General features: G+C 40.7%; 1 protein-coding gene across 1 annotated transcript in view; it reads left to right on the top strand.

The window, feature by feature from the left end:
- The window catches only part of Rbm25 (RNA binding motif protein 25), a 56,747-nt gene that overhangs the window by 11,220 nt on the left and 27,035 nt on the right, over positions 1 to 18,492 (top strand). The window contains exons 4-9 of the mRNA XM_070030857.1: positions 1,386 to 1,553; positions 3,340 to 3,397; positions 7,793 to 7,953; positions 15,542 to 15,727; positions 17,657 to 17,710; positions 17,933 to 18,016. Coding sequence (XP_069886958.1) covers positions 1,386 to 1,553; positions 3,340 to 3,397; positions 7,793 to 7,953; positions 15,542 to 15,727; positions 17,657 to 17,710; positions 17,933 to 18,016 — 711 coding nt within the window. The remainder of the gene's footprint in view (positions 1 to 1,385; positions 1,554 to 3,339; positions 3,398 to 7,792; positions 7,954 to 15,541; positions 15,728 to 17,656; positions 17,711 to 17,932; positions 18,017 to 18,492) is intronic.

Here is an 18,492-nt window from a genome sequence, read left to right as displayed (position 1 = left end):
CAATAGGAATTTGCTGTGAGGTGGGCCACAGAGGTGTGGTTCTCAGTTCAAAGGGAATCCATCTTTTCTTGAGTTGGGTACCCACCCAGTGTTTCATGATAGGACTTGGTGGGATTGGGGTTTGGAGTTTTTTAATCAGTGCTTACTTGAGGAAATTGTATTAAATTCACTGCAAAGTACATAGATTCTATTCCTTATTCTGAGAAGGTGAAAGTTATAAGAGAAAAAAAATCTAGGAACATAAGCATCTGATAAAAGTGAAAAGTGTGAGTTTTGAGTAATAGGGAAGGTTTGGATATTCTGCTAGTGGATTAATAAAACAATTAGAACTTTCTTTTACATAGTTTTGGTATAGTTCTGGGCATTTTGATAATCTTAAATGATTTATGATGCTTAAGGTTTTTTAAATAACTCAAACATAAGAAAGGAGTTCATGTATTTCCTTTTTGTGTATGTGCTGGTCCTTGGGCTTGAACTCAGGGTTTGGGCATATCCCTAAGCTTTTTTGCTCAATGCTAGTGCTCTACCACTTGAGCCATAGCTCCACTTCTTTTTGGTGATTAATTGGAGATAGGAGTCTCTTTGCCTAGGCTGGTTTTGAACAGTGATCACCATACCGGGCGCTGGTGGCTCACGCCTGTAATCCTAGCTACTCAGGAGGCTGAGATCTGAGGATCGCGGTTCAAAGCCAGCCCAGGCAGGAGAGACTGTGAGACTCCTATCTCAAATAAACCACCAGAAAACCGGAAGTGGCGCTGTAGCTCAAGTGGTAGAGTGCTCGCCTTGAGCTGAAGAGCTGAAGGACAGCGCCCAGGCCCAGAGTTCAAGCCCCACAACCAACAACAACAACAAAAAAAAGAACAGCGATCACCATATCTCAGCTTCTTGAGTAGTTAGGATTGTAGGTATGAGCTACTACCCAGTACCCAGTCCAAGATATTTTTAAGGTTATGTAGTAGAAATTTACTTGCCATGAGTAAGTTTGCATTAATGAAACAAACTGATTAAGTATTTAGAAACCTTAATAAGATTGTGCCACTTAATTGTATGTTAAAATTGGTGTTTATTGTTTTTTGTTTTCCGGTGGTGGGGCTTGAACTCTGGGCCTGGGCGCTGTCCCTCAGCTCTTGAGCTCAAGGCTAGCGTTCTACCACTTGAGCCACAGTGCCACATCTGGTTTTCCGAATGGTTTATTGGACATAATATCATGGCCTTTCCTGCTTTGAACTGTGATCCTCAGATCTCAGCCTCCTGAATAACTAGGATTACAGGCGTGAGCCACCAGGCGACTGGCTAAAATTGGTATTTTTAGCCTAATGTGTCATTAAATCTGATAACCAATTTGTCAGATTGATTTTTTTTTTTTTTGGCTTTCTTCACCTTAGGTCTTAGTACCCACTGTGTCCATGGTTGGAAAGCATTTGGGAGCACGAAAGGATCATCCAGGCTTAAAGGTTAAAGAAAATGATGAAAATTGTGGTCCCACTACCACAGTTTTTGTTGGCAACATTTCTGAGAAAGCCTCTGACATGCTTATCCGGCAGCTCTTAGCTGTAAGTTAAACTTTTAATTTTTACTTACTTTATTTAGAGGTTCTGAGATTTTAACTCAGGTGTTGTACTTGCTACACCTAGTAAAGCCCTCAGCTGTCTTTTTCACTGTTATAAAGATGGTTCTGTGAGTATCCACATCCAGAATTTAATTTGAATATATTTCAGGTTGACATAATACTTTTTAAAAACCTGTTCTTAAAAAAAAATAAAAATAAAAACCTGTTCTTAAGTTATACTTACATTAAAATGTACATTAATTTCTCTCATTTTCTCTCAACCTTTTTTTTTTTTTTTTTCTTTTTTTTTTGGCCGGTCATGGCCTGAACTCTGGGCCTGGGCGCTGTCCCTTGGCTCTTCAGCTCAAGGCTAGCACTCTACCACTTGAGCCTCAACGCCACTTCCATTTTTTTCTGTTATGTGGTGCCGAGGAATCGAACCCAGGGCCTCATGCATGCAAGGCAAGCACTCTACCACTGAGCCACCTTCCCAGCCCTCAACCTTTTTTGTCTCTCATTTTTCCCTCCATCCTTTCTACAGCATGTTCCTTATTATTAAGGCCCTTTTTAAAATTATTATTAGTTTACTTGATTGTTACAGAGGTGTGATATATGCTGGCTTACAATTACATGAGGCATTACTGACTCATGTAATATTCTTTTTTAAATTGCCAGTCCTTGGGGCTGGGAAGATGGCTCAGTGGTAGAGCGCTTGCCTTGCATGGATGAGGCCCTGGGTTCGATTCCTCAGCACCACATAAGCAAAAAGAAAAAAGCCGGAAGTGGCGCTGTGGTTCAAGTGGTAGAGCGTTAGCCTTGAGCTGAAGAGCTGAGGGACAGCACCCAGGCCCAGAGTTCAGGCCCCATGACCAGACTAAAAAACAACAACAACAACAGCAAAATAAATTGCCAGTCCTGGGGCTTGAACTCAGGGCCTGGCACTAATTCCTGAGCTTTTACTGAAGGCTAGCAAGTCTACCCACCTAAGTTACAGAGCCACTTCTGGCTCCTTCTGCTTATGTGGTACTGAGGAATTGAACCCAGGGTTTCATGCATGCTAGGGAAGCACTCGACCACTAAGCCACTTTCCCAGCCAATGAATACATTCCTTAAGTCCCTTAAATGCCACTTTCTTAGCTCCCCTAACCCCTTCTTTACAGTAAAATAATTTTTTTTTAATTAAAAAATCAGTTTGAGCTGGGTGCTGGTGGCTCACACCTGTAATTCTAGCTACTCAGGAGGCTGAGATCTGAGGATGGTGGTTAAAAGCCAGCCTGAGCAGGAAAGTCCCTGAGACTCTTGTGTATAATTAACCACCAGAAAAACTGGAAGTGGCCCTGTGGCTCAAGTGGTAGAGTGCTTGCCTCAAGCTGAAGAGCTGAGGGACAGCGTCCAGGCCCAGAGTTCTAGCCCCATTACTTACAAAATAGAAACCTTTCCCAAAAAAGTTATATATTTACTTATTTTTTTTGGGGGGGGGTCCGGTTGTGGGGCTTGAACTCTGGGCCTGGGAGCTGTACCTCAGCTCTTCAGCTCAAGGCTAGCGCTCTACCACTTGAGCCACAGTGCCACTTCTGGCTTTTTTCTTTTTGCTTATGTGGTGCTGAGAATTGAACCCAGAGCCTCATGCATGCAAGGCAAGCGCTCTACTGAATATTTTACTTCTTGTGAGTTTCTCCCCTCCTTATAATTGTTCTTTTGTGAGGCCTTCCCCTCTGTATAATTGTTCTCTTATTTGCATTAGAGTCAGTTTATTTTGTTAAGAGATAATTTTTTTCTCTCTTTTGAAGAAATGTGGTTTGGTTTTGAGCTGGAAGAGAGTACAAGGTGCTTCTGGTAAGCTTCAAGGTGAGTTATATTTTCTTTATTTATCAACTTGAGTAACGTCTATATTCACTCAGTGTATTTTACACTGGTTGTCTAATTAAAATAGTATTAAAAGGCAAGTGAGGGGGCTAGTAATGTGGCATAGTGGTAGAGTATTTGCTTAGCATGCATGAAGCCTTGGATTCGATTCTTCACTACCACGTAGACAGAAATAGCTAGAAGTGGGTCAAGTGGTAGAGTGCTACCTTGAGCAAAAGAAACTCAGGGACAGGCCTTGAGTTCAAGCCACAGGTCTGGCCAAAAAAAAAAAAAAAAAAAGGCAAGTGAAAATACATTAACTAAGAATTGAAATTAAAAAGGGAAAAGTAGAAGGAAGGAGAAAGGGGAAGAACAAATCAATATTCCAAGTATTTTCTTCTATTTGAAAACTTTATTCTTGTTTTAAATTGTGATAGTACTAGTTTTGGGGTATGTGTGTTGGTACTGGAGCTTAAATCAAGGACTGGGCACTGTCTCTTGCTTTTTTGAATTCAAGGCTGGTGCCACAGCTCCATTTCCAGGTTTTCTGTAGTTAACAAGATAACAGTATCACACACTTATCCTACTTTGGTTGGCTTTAAACTGTAATTCTCAGATCTCAGCCTCCTGATAACCTAGTATTACAGGTATGAGCCTCCTGTTTCTGAGTAATACTTGGATTTTACCTTAGGGTTTCACATTTAGTAGGCAGGCGCTCTTAGTACTGCTTTGTGCCTTCTATCCTTTTTGTTGTTATTTTTCAGAGGGGCGTGTGTGTGTGTGTGTGTGTGTGTGTGTGTGTGTGTGTGTGTGTGTGTCTGTGTGTCTGTGTGTGTCTGTGTCTGTGTCTGTCTGTGTCTGTGTGTGTGTCTGTGTCGTCTGTGTCTGTGTCTGTGTCTGTGTCTGTGTCTTGGGGCCTGAACTATGGACCTGGGTGCTGTCTCTCAGCTGTTCAATTCAAGGCTAGTGCTCTACCACTTGAGCCACAGCGCCACTTCTGGCTTTTTCTGCTTATGTGATGCTGAGGAATCAAACCCAGGACCTCATACATGCAAGGCAAGCAGTCTACCACTGAGCCAACTTCCCAGCCCGAGGGTTGTGAATATTTTATAGCACATATTTGTACCTCCTGCATAACTGAGAGATAATGTGTCATCATATTCAACCCTAAACTGGGGCCCCAAACCGTGCTCTCTAGCACCCGAGTAATTGGGGTAACAGGGATGAGCCATCTATGTACTCTCAAGAATTCTTTTTGTCTGGGGGCTGGGAAGGTGGCTCAGTGGAAGAGTGCTTGCCTTGCATGCATGAAGCCCTGTGTTTGATTCCTCAGCACCACATAAGCAGAAAAAAGCCAGAAGCGGCACTATGGCTCAGCCTTGAGCTGAGGGACAGTGCCCAGTCCCAGAGATCAGGCCCCATGACCACCACCAATAACAACAAAAAAAGAATTCTTTTTATCTGTAAATAGAACTATATGACCAGCATGGAAGAAATAGAATTTAGGAAATGAATAGGAGAAAGATGATCAGACTTCTAGGTGCCAGTGGCTCATGCCTATAATTCTAGCTACTAAGGAAGTTGAGATCTGAGGATCCCAGTTCAAAGCCAGCCCAAGCAGAAAAGTTCATGGGACTCTTTATCTCCAATAAAACACTGGAAACTGAAAGTGGCATTGTGGCTAAAGTGGTAAGAATGCTCGCCTTGAGCTGAAAAACTCAGGGACAGCCGGGCGCTGGTGGCTCACGCCTGTAATCCTAGCTACTCAGAAGGCTGAGATCTGAGGATCTCGGTTCAAAGCCAGCCCGGGCAGGAGAGACCGTGAGACTCCTATCTCCAATAAAACCACCAGAAAACCGGAAGTGGCGCTGTAGCTCAAGTGGTAGAGTGCTTGCCTTGAGCTGAAGAGCTAAGGGACAACGCCCAGGCCCAGAATTCAAGCCCCACGACTGACAAAAAAAACCCAAAAAACTCAGGGACAGCACCCAATCCCAGAGTTCAAGCCCCATGACCAACCAAAAAAAAAAAGAAAAAAAGATGATCAGATAGCATGTTACTTTTTGTTTTTTTTGGGTTTTTTTGTTCCAGTCCTGGGCTTGAACTCAGGGCCTGGACACTGTCCCTGAGGTGCTTTTGCACAAGGCTAGCACTCTACCACTAGAGCCACAGCACCACTTCTAGCTTTTTCTGTTTATGTGGTGCTGAGGAATTGAACCAAGGCCTCAGTGCATGCTAGGTGAGCATTCTACCACTGAGCTACCTTCCCAGCCCCTCCCCCCTTTTACAAATCACTTTTTTTTTTTTTTTTTTTTTTTTTTTTTTGGGTCCGGTCGTGGGGCCTGAACTCTGGGCCTGGGTGCTGTCCCTCAGCTCTTCAGCTCAAAGCTAGCGCTCTACCACTTGAGCCACAGCCCCACTTCCGGCTTTTTTCTTTTTTTGCTTATGTGGTGCTGAGGAATCGAACCCAGGGCCTCAGGCATGCAAGGCAAGAGCTCTACCACTGAGCCACCTTCCCAGCCCCTACAAATCACTTTTTATTATTACAAATACAATGTTCTGAGAGGTTACAGTTACTTAAGTCAGATAATGAGTACATTTCTTTTTGGACAAAGTCTCCCCTTTTCTTTTTTTTTTTTTTTTTTGGGTCCGGTCGTGGGGCCTGAACTCTGGGCTTGGGCACTGTCCCTCAGCTCTTCAGCTCAAGGCTAGCACTCTACCACCTGAGCCACAGTACCACTCCGGCTTTTTTCTTTTTGCTTATGTGGTGCTGAGGAATGGAACCCAGGGCCTCAGGCATACAAGGCAAGCGCTCTACCACTGAGCCACCTTCCCAGCCAAAGTCTCACCTTTTCTTATTTCTCATTCTTTCCCAGTGTTTTCCTCCTGTCCCCATCCGCAAGTTGTATAGTTGATTTGCCTGTTACTCTTGAGAGTAAACTACCTTTTATACTTATAGTAGGAGCACCTATTTTGGTTTTTAACATCTGATATGACAAGATGTTTATTTATTGTTACTTCTACCTCAGGTTTAGATTCTATCATTTCTTTTTTTTTTTTTTTGTCGGTCATGGGGCTTGAACTCTGGGCCTGGGCGCTGTCCCTCAGCTCTTCAGCTCAAGGCAAGCACTACCACTTGAGCTACAGCGCCACTTCCGGTTTTCTGGTGGTTTATTGGAGATAGGAGTCTCACGGTCTCTCCTGCCCGGGCTGGTATTGAACCGCGATCCTCAGATCTCAGCCTCCTGAGTAGCTAGGATTACAGGCGTGAGCCACCAGCGCCCGGCTTCTATCATTTCTTCAAAGAAAGTTTGGCTATTTTTTTTAATTGTAAAGGTGATATACAGGTGAGTTACAGTCACATAAGTCAGGTAATGAGAACATTTCCTTTTGAACAGTGTCACCCAGTTTTTTTCCCTCCTATCTCCCCTCCCCCAAATTGTGTAGTTGATTTCCAAATTGTGTAGTGTTTGGTGAATATCACTGCTGAATTGGTTCATCTTTGTCTCACCGTTTCTGTATCTGGTTACTTTTAATTGGAAATTGTTTTAGAAATCACTTAGAGTACTAAATTAAGTTGGTGTGTGTGCGTGTGCGTGTGCGTGCGTGCGTGCGTGTGTGTGTGTGTGTGTGTGTATCAGGGCCTTGAATGTTAGCTCAGGTTTTTCACTCATAGCTGGTGCTCTACCACTTGAACCTCACCTCCAGTATTCTTGCATTTTTAATTGGAGACAGTCTCTCAGACTTTTCTTCCTATGCTGGCTTTCAGCTAGCTAAGACTATGGATGTGTGCTACCAGTGTCTTAACTGGATCTTTATTCCTTTCTTTCTTTGATTTAATTCACATTAATTGTAGGATTGATGCCAGACATTATGATACATGCTTATAATTCTAGCACTCAGGAAGCTGAGGCAGGAAGATTGCAAGTTCAAGACCAAGCCTGGCTACACAGCAAAACTCTGACTCAAAAAGAAAGTGAGATTGGCTAATTAAAATTATAGAAAAATAACACTACTTAAGAGAAAAGTTCTGTATTTCTAAAGTTTTAACCTCTCATAGATCATCCGAGCTGTTTGTGACTACATTAGGAAGTATGAGTAGGATGATTTATAAAATAAGTCATAATTTTATGTTACAGAATTGGTTGCTTGCTAATCTTTTATCAGATGTTCTGATAAGTAGCTTTGCTTGATTTGAATCTTTTTCCTTTCACTTGGATTTAATTTTTTCTCTTAGTTGTTTAAGGTACTAAAAGTAAATGATTATGAAAGGACAGGCATAATGTAATAACTTACAAGTTCCACATGTCCTATTTTGTCTTTAATGATTTTTCTTTCCCAGAATAGAAAACAATTCATAATTGCATTAATATTTTACTACTTCTTTACATCTATTGCTAGCCTTTGGATTCTGTGAATATAAAGAGCCTGAATCTACCCTCCGGGCACTTAGATTATTGCATGACCTGCAGATTGGGGAGAAGAAACTACTTGTAAAAGTTGATGCAAAGACCAAGGCACAGCTGGATGAATGGAAAGCAAAGAAGAAAGCTTCAAATGGGGTATGTGTTTTTGTTGTTGTTGTTCAAGCCTGGGACTTAAGCTTGGTATCCAACACTTGTGTTCATTGATTGGCTCTATACCACCTGAGCTGTGCTTCCATCTTTATGCTTTGGGGTATGTTTTCGATAGTGTTAAATTTCTAGGCCAGCTGAGCTATTTGAACGTAAATGCTTCCATTATAAGTTAATCTAACTTGGGAATTCACAAGGTCATCAGCATCATAATATATGCTTATGACTTAAATGCAGAAAAGTATTTTATTGTTTGTAGTTACTTTTAAGTGTTTACTATCTACCCACAGTGGGTGGATGACTGTTGATTTGCTTGTTCCAGGTTGGGATGAAGGTAGTAAGGGAGGCTGGACAAGGTTAACTTGCCAGAGAAAACACTGGTACAGACTATTCCAAACTGAGCTAATTCATTAAGGCAGCTTTGTAAGTAAGTACTAAATGCATTTCAACCTACAAAATCTTTATTAGTTTCCCTTTCTTTTAAACTTACAGAGACTTTAAGATGAATGAAAATAAGTCTTAACTACACTTGAGTAATTTTATTAAACTATCTGGGTTTTTTATTTTTATATGCTGGTTCTGGGCCTTGAAGTCAAGGCCTGGATACTATCCCTGAACTTTTTAGCCCAAGGCTAGCACTCTACCACTTGAGCTATAGCTTCACTTCCAGCTTTTTTGGTTGTTAAATGGAGATGAGATTCTCTCACTTCCCTGCTTGGGCTGGCTTCAAACCTCAGTCCTCAAATTTCAGCTTCCTGAGTAGTTGGGATTATAGGCATGAGACACCAACATCTTTTTATTTGTTTTTTAAGTCCAGACTATCATAAGTAAAACTATAAGTAAAGGAAATCTTTGTGCACTGTGTTGTGTTCTAATGTATTTATCACCTCATCTCAAACAAAAACAAAGCTTAAACCTAACTACACTGTGTGTTGCCTGACTTTCCCTTCCTGTTTCCTTTTTGGCATCTTAACCTGACCAAACCTCCTCCCAAGGAAAACAAACCATAATAGCCTTTGCTCTAATCAAGTTTTTGTTATCTCTCAAGATAGAAATAACTTTCTTGTCTCATTCCATTTGTAAAAGCCTTATATATTCTTTGCTTAGAAAAGAAAAATCAACTGACAAAGTGGAGCAAAGTATAAAGAGGAATTTAAATACCATTATACTCATCACTATAACCATGCCTTTTTTGTCATATACTAGAGAATTTTGTGTGGCTGAATATAGTTTTAGAATAATGTTATGTGAATTTGTTTCCTTATTTCATAAAGATAAGATTGTATTATATTGTTTTACAAACAGTTTTTCCTCCCTTACTTAGTTCTGTCCTTGGATTTTTAGTAATGCACTCTTTTTTTTGTGTGTTTGGGCTTTACCTTATTGCCTGTATTTGTATTTCTTTTTTGTTGGTCATGGAGTTTCCTTTAGCTTTTTTTCTCAGAACTAGTGCTCTACCACTTTGAGCCACAGCTCCACTTTCAGTTCTCAGGTAGTTAATTGGAGGTAAGAGACTCATGGACTTTGCTGCCCATGCTGGCTTCAACCTAGGATCCTTAGATCTCATTCTCCTAAGTAGCTAGGATTATAGGCGTGAGCCACCAGTGCCCTACTTAACTGCCTATATTTCTGAAGTAGAAATATAATTATATCAGTGTACTGCTTTTTATAACCTATTTTTTTTTTTTTTTTTTTTTTTGGGGTCCGGTCGTGGGGCCTGAACTCTGGGCCTGGGCGCTGTCCCTCAGCTCTTCAGCTCAAGGCTAGCACTCTACCACCTGAGCCACAGCGTCACTTCCGGCTTTTTGCTTATGTGGTGCTGAGGAATCGAACCCAGGGCCTCATGCATGCAAGGCAAGCACTCTACCACTGAGCCACCTTCCCAGCCCTTTATAACCTATTTTTAATGCTGTGGGTGTCTTTTTTAATAAAGCCTGTCTGTGTGTACATATATATATATATATATATATATGTATCTACACACACACACACATATATATATGTGTACACACACACCTCTTTAGCTCAAGGCTAGCGCTCTACCCCATAAGCCACAGCACCACTTCCAGCCTTTTCTGTTTATGTGGTGCTGAGGAATCAAACCCAGGGCCTCATGCATGCAAGACAAGGATTCTACCGTTCTGCCACTGAGCTACCTTCCCAGACCCAAGCCTATGTTTTTATTTAGCATGACATTTAGGATTGCTTGATTTTTTTTTTTTTTTTTAACCTTTCCAACTTTCCTTTTCCCTGCCTGTTCCATTTACCTGTTGTCATACTCTACAAACTTTCTTTGTTTTTAGCTGACAGATCCTTCTTGCTCATCAAAGCTTCCTTTTGAAATTCTGTCACAGATTTGCGTTTGTCCCTTTCACTCATGTGGCCTTCATGTACCCTCTTACATGTCTTTCCATAAACACAGGATTTTTATTGATGTATATCAATCAATAGTATATATTGTTTGTCTTCTAGTTCCTACATCGCTCCCTTTTCCATATCCTTTATTTTAAATAGAAAGAGCAATAAGTTGACTCTTTCATCTTATGTGCCTCCAAATTACAAAGGAAAATGCCTTTCCTAAATTCCCTAAAGTAATGGAGCAAACATTCATTTAGTAAGAGTTGGAGTTGTGTTGCTCACCTGATAGTCTTATCCTTGCCCATATGTGTAAGGAAATAATAAAAATACAATTTCTTTGGAGTATAAGTTATATTTGTTCAGCAAATCATACTGTTTTCATATTATTAAAAAAAATAGGAAGACAGTTGTATGCACCAAGATTATTCAGATTTTCCTTGCTCTAGTGAATGTGTGGGTCAGTTTTTTTTATCTTAACTCCCTAGCAATTTTTTTTTTAAACTGGATCCGTGTATTAGTTGTTTATACCTGTAAGTATAGTTACTCAGATGACTATTTGAGAATTGTAATCGAAAGCCTGGCTGGGCAGACAAATCTGAGAGACTCCTAGCTCTAGTAACTAGCAAGAAGCCAGAAAGCTAAGCAATGGGGCTGGGAAGGTGGCTCAGTGGTATAGCGCTTGCCTTGAATGCCTGAGGCCCTGGGTTTGATTCCTCAGCACCACATAAGCAAAAAGCCAGAAGTGGCACTGTGGCTCGCTCAAGTGGTAGAGCGCTAGCCTTGAGCTGAAGAGCTGAGGGATAGGGGCCAGGCCCAGAACTCAGGCCCCACGACCGGACCCCAAAAAAAAAAAAAAAAGCTAAGCAAGAGTGTAAAACCCTGACTTTCAAGTGCCAGTATTGGTTTTCAAAAGATAACAGTTTGGGCTGGGAATATGGCTTAGTAGTAGAGTGCTTGCCTAGCAGGCATGAAGCCCTACATTTGATTCCTCGGTACCACATAAACAGGAATAGCCAAAAGTGGTGCTGTGGCTCAAGTGGTAGAGTACTAACTTTGAGCAAATGAAGATCAGGAACAGTGCCTAGGCCCTGAGTTTAAGTCCAAAGACTGGCAAAAAAAACAAAAAACAGTTTAAGTGGGTGTGGTGACACGTGCCTATAGTTTTAGCATTTGACAGGCTGAGATCCAAAAGCCAAAAAGAACCAAGGAGATTGAACCATTGTGTGCTTCAAGACAAGATTCTGTACTTCTAGACCACCAAATTGGGAGTTCTGTTTTCATATAAGACCTTTAGAGAAGTGTGGTATAGAACTGAGGGGCTTTTAATGACATATATAAATTAAATTTTTGCTACTAAATGTTATCCATTTTAAGTTAAAAAAGGAACTTTTTACTGTAAATCTGCATTCACTACATTGTTGATAAATAATGTCAATAGTTTAATTATAATACTGTGTAAAGCATCTTTAAGATGCCAAATAGGAAGTGGGCTACTAGAAGATTGGATGAGGGCTGGGAAGGTGGCTCAGTGGTAGAGCACTTGCCTTGCATGCATGAGGCCCTGGGTTCGATTCCTCAGCACCACATAAGCAAAAAGAAAAAAGCCAGAAGTGGCGCTGTGGCTCAAGTGGTAGAGTGCTAGCCTTGAGCTGAAGAGCTGAGGGACAGTGCCCAGGCCTAGAGTTCAGACTCCACGACCGGAACCCCCCCCTCAAAAAAAAAAAAAAAAAAGATTGGATGAAGAGGCAGGTTTAAGAAAGTAAGAAACTTTTATTAGAATGTGTAGTTTTATCATATATAATGCCCTTTGTTGATGTTATCTGCATCATAATTCCTTTCTTGCTCTATGTTAGCAAATCCTTGAGAGTAAAGTTCTTTATAAAATCGTTAATTTTGCTTGATCCTGGTGACTTACGCCTGTAATCCTAGCTACTCAGGAGGTTGAGATCTGAGGATCTTGGTTTGAAGCCAGCCCGGGCAGGAAACTACGTGAGACTCTCATGTCCAGTTAATCACAGAAGAAGCTGGAAGTGGAAGTGGCACTGTGGCTTAAATGGTAGAGTGCTACCCTTGAGCAAAAGGAATCCAGGTACATTTCCCAGGCCGAGAGTTCAAGGCCCAGGACCAGCCAAAAAAAAAAAAAAAAAAGTTAATTTTATGCCCTTAAACAGTATCAAAGTACATTGACTAAGAATTTGCTCAGCGAATTATTAAGAAATGAAGGCTTGATGAATAATTATTCATTGAAAACAACTTTACAAATGCTGCTGAAGTCATTGGGAGTCTTTTGTTAACAGAAATCACAAGACATGAAACTCACCTTCAGTAGAGTTGCCAGCATTGTGGTGAAGAGCTGGGTACTTCTATAAAGGAGCATGGTTCTTTTTTTTTTTTTTAAGGTCAGTCGTGGGGCTTGAACTCTGGGCCTGAGCTACAGTGCCACTTCCGGTTTTCTGGTGGTTTATTGGAGATTAGAGTTTCACGGACTTTCTTGCCCGGGCTGGCTTTGAACCACCATCCTCAGATCTCAGCCTCCTGAGTAGCTAGGATTACAGGCATGAGCCAATGGCAGCTCCTGGTTAGGAGCATGGTTCCTATATGCATCCTAACATGCTATGTAAGTTAATAAGTATTTTAGGAGTTATGTGAATACACAGTTATAAATTACAGAAAAGATTTTGTGTATGTATTGTTGTTTAATGTTGCTTTTTCATGTTTTTGTCCTTTTCCATATTTTGAGTGGAGAAAAGTTGAGAATAGCTTGAAACTATCCAAAGTTTTTTTTTTTTTTTTTTTTTTGTCAGTCAGGAGGCCTGAACTCTGGGCTTGGGTGCTGTCCCTCAGCTCAGCTCTTCAGCTGAAGGCTAGTGCTCTACCACTTCAGACACAGTGCCACTTCTGGCCTTTTCTGCTTACGTGGTGCTAAGGAATCGAACCCAGGGCTTCATGCATGCAAGGCAAGCACTCTACCACTGAGCCACTTTGCCAGCCTTATTTATTTATTTATTTATTTATTTATTTATTTATTTATTTATTTATTTATTTATTTATTTATTTATTTATTTATGTCAGTCGGAGGGCTTGAACTCTGGGCCTGGGCACTGTTCCTGAGCCTCTCTGTGCTCAAGGCTAGCACTGTACCATTTGAGCTACTGCACCACTTCCTGCTTTTTCTGTTTATGTGGTGCTGAGGAATGGATCCAGGTCTTCATGCATGAGAGGCAAGCACTCTACCACTGAGCTACATTTCTAGCCCCAAAACAATCTCAAGAGTTTTGAGATTATTATATAATTCAGTTTTTTTTGTTGTTGTTGTTCTTTTTTGTCAGTCGTGGGGCTTGAACTCTGGGCCTGGGCACTGTCCTCAACTCTTCAGCTCAAGGTGAGCACTCTAGCAATTGAGCCACAATGCCACTTGTGCTTTTTCGGATGGTTATTTAGAAATAAGAGTCTCAGGGACTTTCTTGCCTGGGCTGGCTTTGAACAATATCCTCAGATCTCAGCCTCCTGAGTAGTTAGGATTACAGGCATGAGCCACCGGTGCCCAGCTTTCTGGTTGTATTTTTAAGGAAAATGACACTACTACCAGAGCAATAGTAACACATTTGAAGACAATAATTTTTTTTTTCCAATAGAGGCAATAGCTAATAGACAATTTATATCTCAAGTCATTAATAAAGTAATAAGTAGTCATGTATTTTGAGAAGTGTCACATGAAGTGTGCTTAGTTTTGTTTTTATGACATGTATGAATAAGAAAAGACGTAGCTTTTTGTTTTATTGTTTTGTTTTTGTTTTTTTGCCAGTTGTAGGGCCTGAACTCTGGGCCTGGGTGCTGTCCCTGAGCTCTTCAGCTCAAGGCTAGCGCTCTACCACTTGAGCCACAGTGCCACTTCTGGCTTTTTCTGCTTATGTGGTGCTGAGGAATCGAACCCAGAGCCTCATGCATGCTAGACAAGCACTCCATCACTGAGCACCTTCCTAGCCCAGTAGTTTTTTTTGTTGGTTTTGTTTTGTCAGTCATGGGGCTTGAACTCGGCCTGGTTGCTGTCCCTTAGCTCTTCAGCTCAAGGCAAGTGCTCTACCATGTGAGCTACCGTACCATTTCGCCATTTCCAGTTTTCTGGTGGTTAATCAGAGATGAGAGTCTCACAGACTTTCCTGCCTGGGCTGGCTTTGAATCACGATCCTCAGATCTCAGCCTCCCGAGTATCTAGGATTACAGGGGTGAGCCACCTGCACCTGGCAGATGTGTAGTATTTAAGAGTTGATTCCTCTTTAGGGTACAGATGCTATTTCCTGAATTATAGATATTATATAAGCAGAGGGTACAAAAGAAACCATTTTAGTCCCTAACCATTCTGGATGCTAGTGTTTTGGTGTGTATAGCTATCCAGTTTTTTTTTTTTTTTTTTGGTCAGTCGTGGGGCTTGAACTCTGGGCCTGGGCGCTGTCCCTCAGCTCTTCAGCTCAAGGCGAGTGCTCTACCACTTGAGCTACAGCGCCACTTCCGGTTTTCTGGTGGTTTATTGGAGATAGGAGTCTCACGGTCTCTCCTGCCCGGGCTGGCTTTGAACCGTGATCCTCAGATCTCAGCCTCCTGAGTAGCTAGGATTACAGGCGTGAGCCACCAGCGCCCGGCTCCAGTGTTTTTTGTTTGACCTTTTCTTGCTTTTATTTATTTTATTTTATTTTATTTTATTTTTTTATTTTTTTGTGAACACACTGTACAGAGGGGTTACAATTACATGGGGAGGTTAATGTGTATATTTCTTAGCAAGCATTGCAGCCTCCTCCTTTGTTTACCCTTCACATCCCTTCCCAGCCTCCCCCCCCACCCCCCCTTTTCTTGCTTTTATTAACTTGATGGAATGTAGGTATCAGCAAAACCAACTGCATTTAATAAGAATATGGAAGTATTTTGAAGAAATATGTGTGTTGTTACCTCTTACTTTAGTAAGATTTTCAGGGGCTGGGAATGTGGCTTAGTGGTAGAGTGCTTGCCTAGCATGCGTGAAGCCCTGGGTTCAATTCCTCAGTACCAGAAAAAGCCAGAAATGGCACTGTGGCTCAAGTGGTAGAGTGCTAGTCTTGAGCAAAAGAAGCTCTGGAACAATGACGAGGCCCTGAATTCAAGCACCATGACAGGCAAAAAAAAATAAAGGGTTTTCATATTTTTGTTTGATTTTTCTTCCCCCTAACTTGTCTTGGTTTTTAAGAATGCCAGGCCAGAAACTGCCACTAATGATGATGAAGAAGCCTTAGATGAAGAAACAAAGAGACGAGATCAAATGATTAAAGGGGCCATTGAAGTTTTAATACGTGAATACTCCAGTGAGCTAAATGCCCCTTCGCAGGAATCTGACTCTCATCCCAGAAAGAAGAAGAAGGAAAAGAAGGAGGACGTATGTGTTCTAACACTCATTTCTATACTTTATTTTTTTATGTCACTTTAAAAACATAGTTTTTGAGAGGTTTTTTTTACTCAGCACTTTAGATAAAACTTAGGAAAAACTACAAAGTATTTTATATGTATAGATTACATATGCTATGAAAAAGTACTATAAATGTATGTATTAGGATCAGTTTCCAATAAGTAGTGATAGTTCATATTATCTTGGATATTGGTGCCCTTTTTAGACATTGCAGATTTTCTTTTTGCCCGTGTGTGTGTGTGTGTGTGTGTGTGTGTGTGTGTGTGTGTGTGTGTGTGTGTGTGTGTGTGTGTGTGTGTGTCTGTGTGTGTGTCTGTGTCTGTGTGTCTGTGTCTGTGTGTCTGTGTGTCTGTGTGTGTGTGTGTGTGTGTCTGTGTGTGTGTGTCTGTGTGTGTCTGTGTGTCTGATAACCAGTTCTTGATCTTATTATTACTCAGCTTTTTAAAATTTTTATCACAGTTGGCACTTGCACCAAATAAAATTTAGTGTGTGTGTGTGCGTTTGTGCGTGTGTGCATGCGTGCACGCAGCAGTGTGTGTGTCTGTGTATGTATGTTGGTCCTGGGGCACGAACTCAGTGCCCATGTGCTTCCCCTGATCTCAAGGCTAGTGCTCTACCACTTTAGTCACATCTGCACTCCCAGGTTTTGTTTAATTGGAGAGGAGAGTCTGATGCACTGTCTTGCCCAAACTAACTTTGAATAAAAATCCTTAGATCTTAGCCTTCTGAGTAGCTAGGATTATATTTAGGTGTAAGCCAGTGGCAGTTGGCTGCATATTTATTCAGTGTTGTTGAAGGGAGAGAATTTTTTTATTGATAGAGATTTTGAAGGTAATGAAATCTTTTTCTTTCTTTCTTTCTTTTTTATTTTGATCAGTCATGGGCTTGAACTCTGGACCCTGGGCGCTATCTCTTGGGCTCTTCAGCCCAAGGCTAGTGCTCTACCACTTGAGCCACAGCAGCGCTTTTGGTTTTTGGGTAGTTAATTGGAGATAAGAGTCTGGGACTTGCCAGGTACTGCTGGCTCCCGCCTGTAATCCTAGCTACTCAGGAGGCTGAGATCTGAGGATTGAGGTTCAAAGCCAGCTCTGGCAGGAATGTCTGTGAGACTCTTATCTTCAATAAACTACTAGAAAACTGGAAGTGGCCCTGTGGCTCAAGCCATAGAGTGCTCACCTCGATCTGAAGAGCTGAGGGATAGTGCCCAGGACCAGAGTTCAAGACCCACAAAAAAAAAAAAAAAAAAAAAAAAAAAAAAAGCCTGGGATTTTCCTGCTAGGGCTGGCTTTGAACTGCAATCCTCAGCTCTCAGCTTCCTGAGTAGCTAGGATAAAATAAAGTGTGAGCCACCGGTGCCTGGCTGAAATCTTTTTTTAAAAAAAAATAACTAGTTTATTTAATGAGTTTACATGACATGAAAATCCTCAGAAATGGAGATCAAAGGCTGAGGGAAATTTTTTTCCTTTCCCTTATTTCATAAATAATGAGTAGTAATGTAATTGAACGGGTTAACAGCGTTTTTATGCAAGGCCTTAGTTTGGGTTGATCCCAACAATGGAGGCAGAAACAAACCAAGAAGTAAAGAAAGAATAAAGTGAGAATACACTCCATTGCATAGGAGTGGGCAAGAGAGCTTTAATGCTCCAGACAAACTTTTAAGAAAGGAAATGTGACTAGACAAAGAATCCAATCTAATGATAATAGACTTAGAAGGAAGCTAGCAGGCTTTGGCTGTTTATTTTATCCTTGGCTTCTATGTAGCTTTCTTTCCTTAAATGAAGTTATTTATCAATTTCAATTTAAAATATCACAAATACTGTATTGCTTACATTATAAATATATAGGACACTGAACTGCACAGCTGTTTTTTAAAAAAAATCTTTGTGGATTTTTCCGCAGATTTTCCGCAGATTTCCAGTGGCCCCACTGATCCCTTATCCACTCATCACTAAGGTTCGTTTAAATCGTAGGCTTTGACACTACCCATGTGTACTGTTTAATTGACAGATTATTTTTGCTTCTTGTCTGTCTGATATTTTATTACTTCAGTACCGTCAGTTTTTTAACATAGTCATATTTACACAATCCTTACAAAATTTCTAACCTTTTATATTGATGTAGATTTATTCATTGATATTGATTCATTCATTACCTTACATTTCCCTTGTCTTTTAGGAGGATATAAATGCTATAGAAATGGAAGAAGACAAAAGAGACCTGATATCTCGTGAGATCAGCAAATTCAGAGATACACATAAGGTAGTATTCTTGTTTTTCACTTTATACCAATCTAGACTTTTTACAGAACCCAAAGCAAACAGACAAGAAAATCAACCTTACATTAGAATATGATTTTTATATGATTTTAATAGGTTTAATATTTAGGTAGAAACATACAGAAGACCAATACCATATTAAAGTGGTCATTGACATACTCTTTAATTTCTTCAGTTAAAACTATGTAGTCATCTCACTTTAATATGAACAAAGTAATTATTAGATTTCAACATAAACATCAAAGTCAGAGTTAAACTGGATTACAGGGACCGGAAATAACAGTGGTAGTGTAGTATACTTCTGGGGGCAGTTATTTAATTTAATCTTAGGAAAACCTTTTCTGTAGAGCTGAGATTAAAATTTAAGATTGTAGAGATTTAGGTTGAGTGGGGGAGATTTTAAAACATAGGTTAGTGATTACCAGACTTACCAAATTAGTAGATGCATGGAAGAACTGT

Source organism: Dipodomys merriami, unplaced genomic scaffold (assembly GCF_024711535.1).
Source record: "Dipodomys merriami isolate MVZ:Mamm:240054 unplaced genomic scaffold, mDipMer1.0.p SCAF_1, whole genome shotgun sequence".
Lineage (NCBI taxonomy): Eukaryota > Metazoa > Chordata > Mammalia > Rodentia > Heteromyidae > Dipodomys > Dipodomys merriami.
This window is presented reverse-complemented; position numbering and strand designations above follow the sequence as displayed.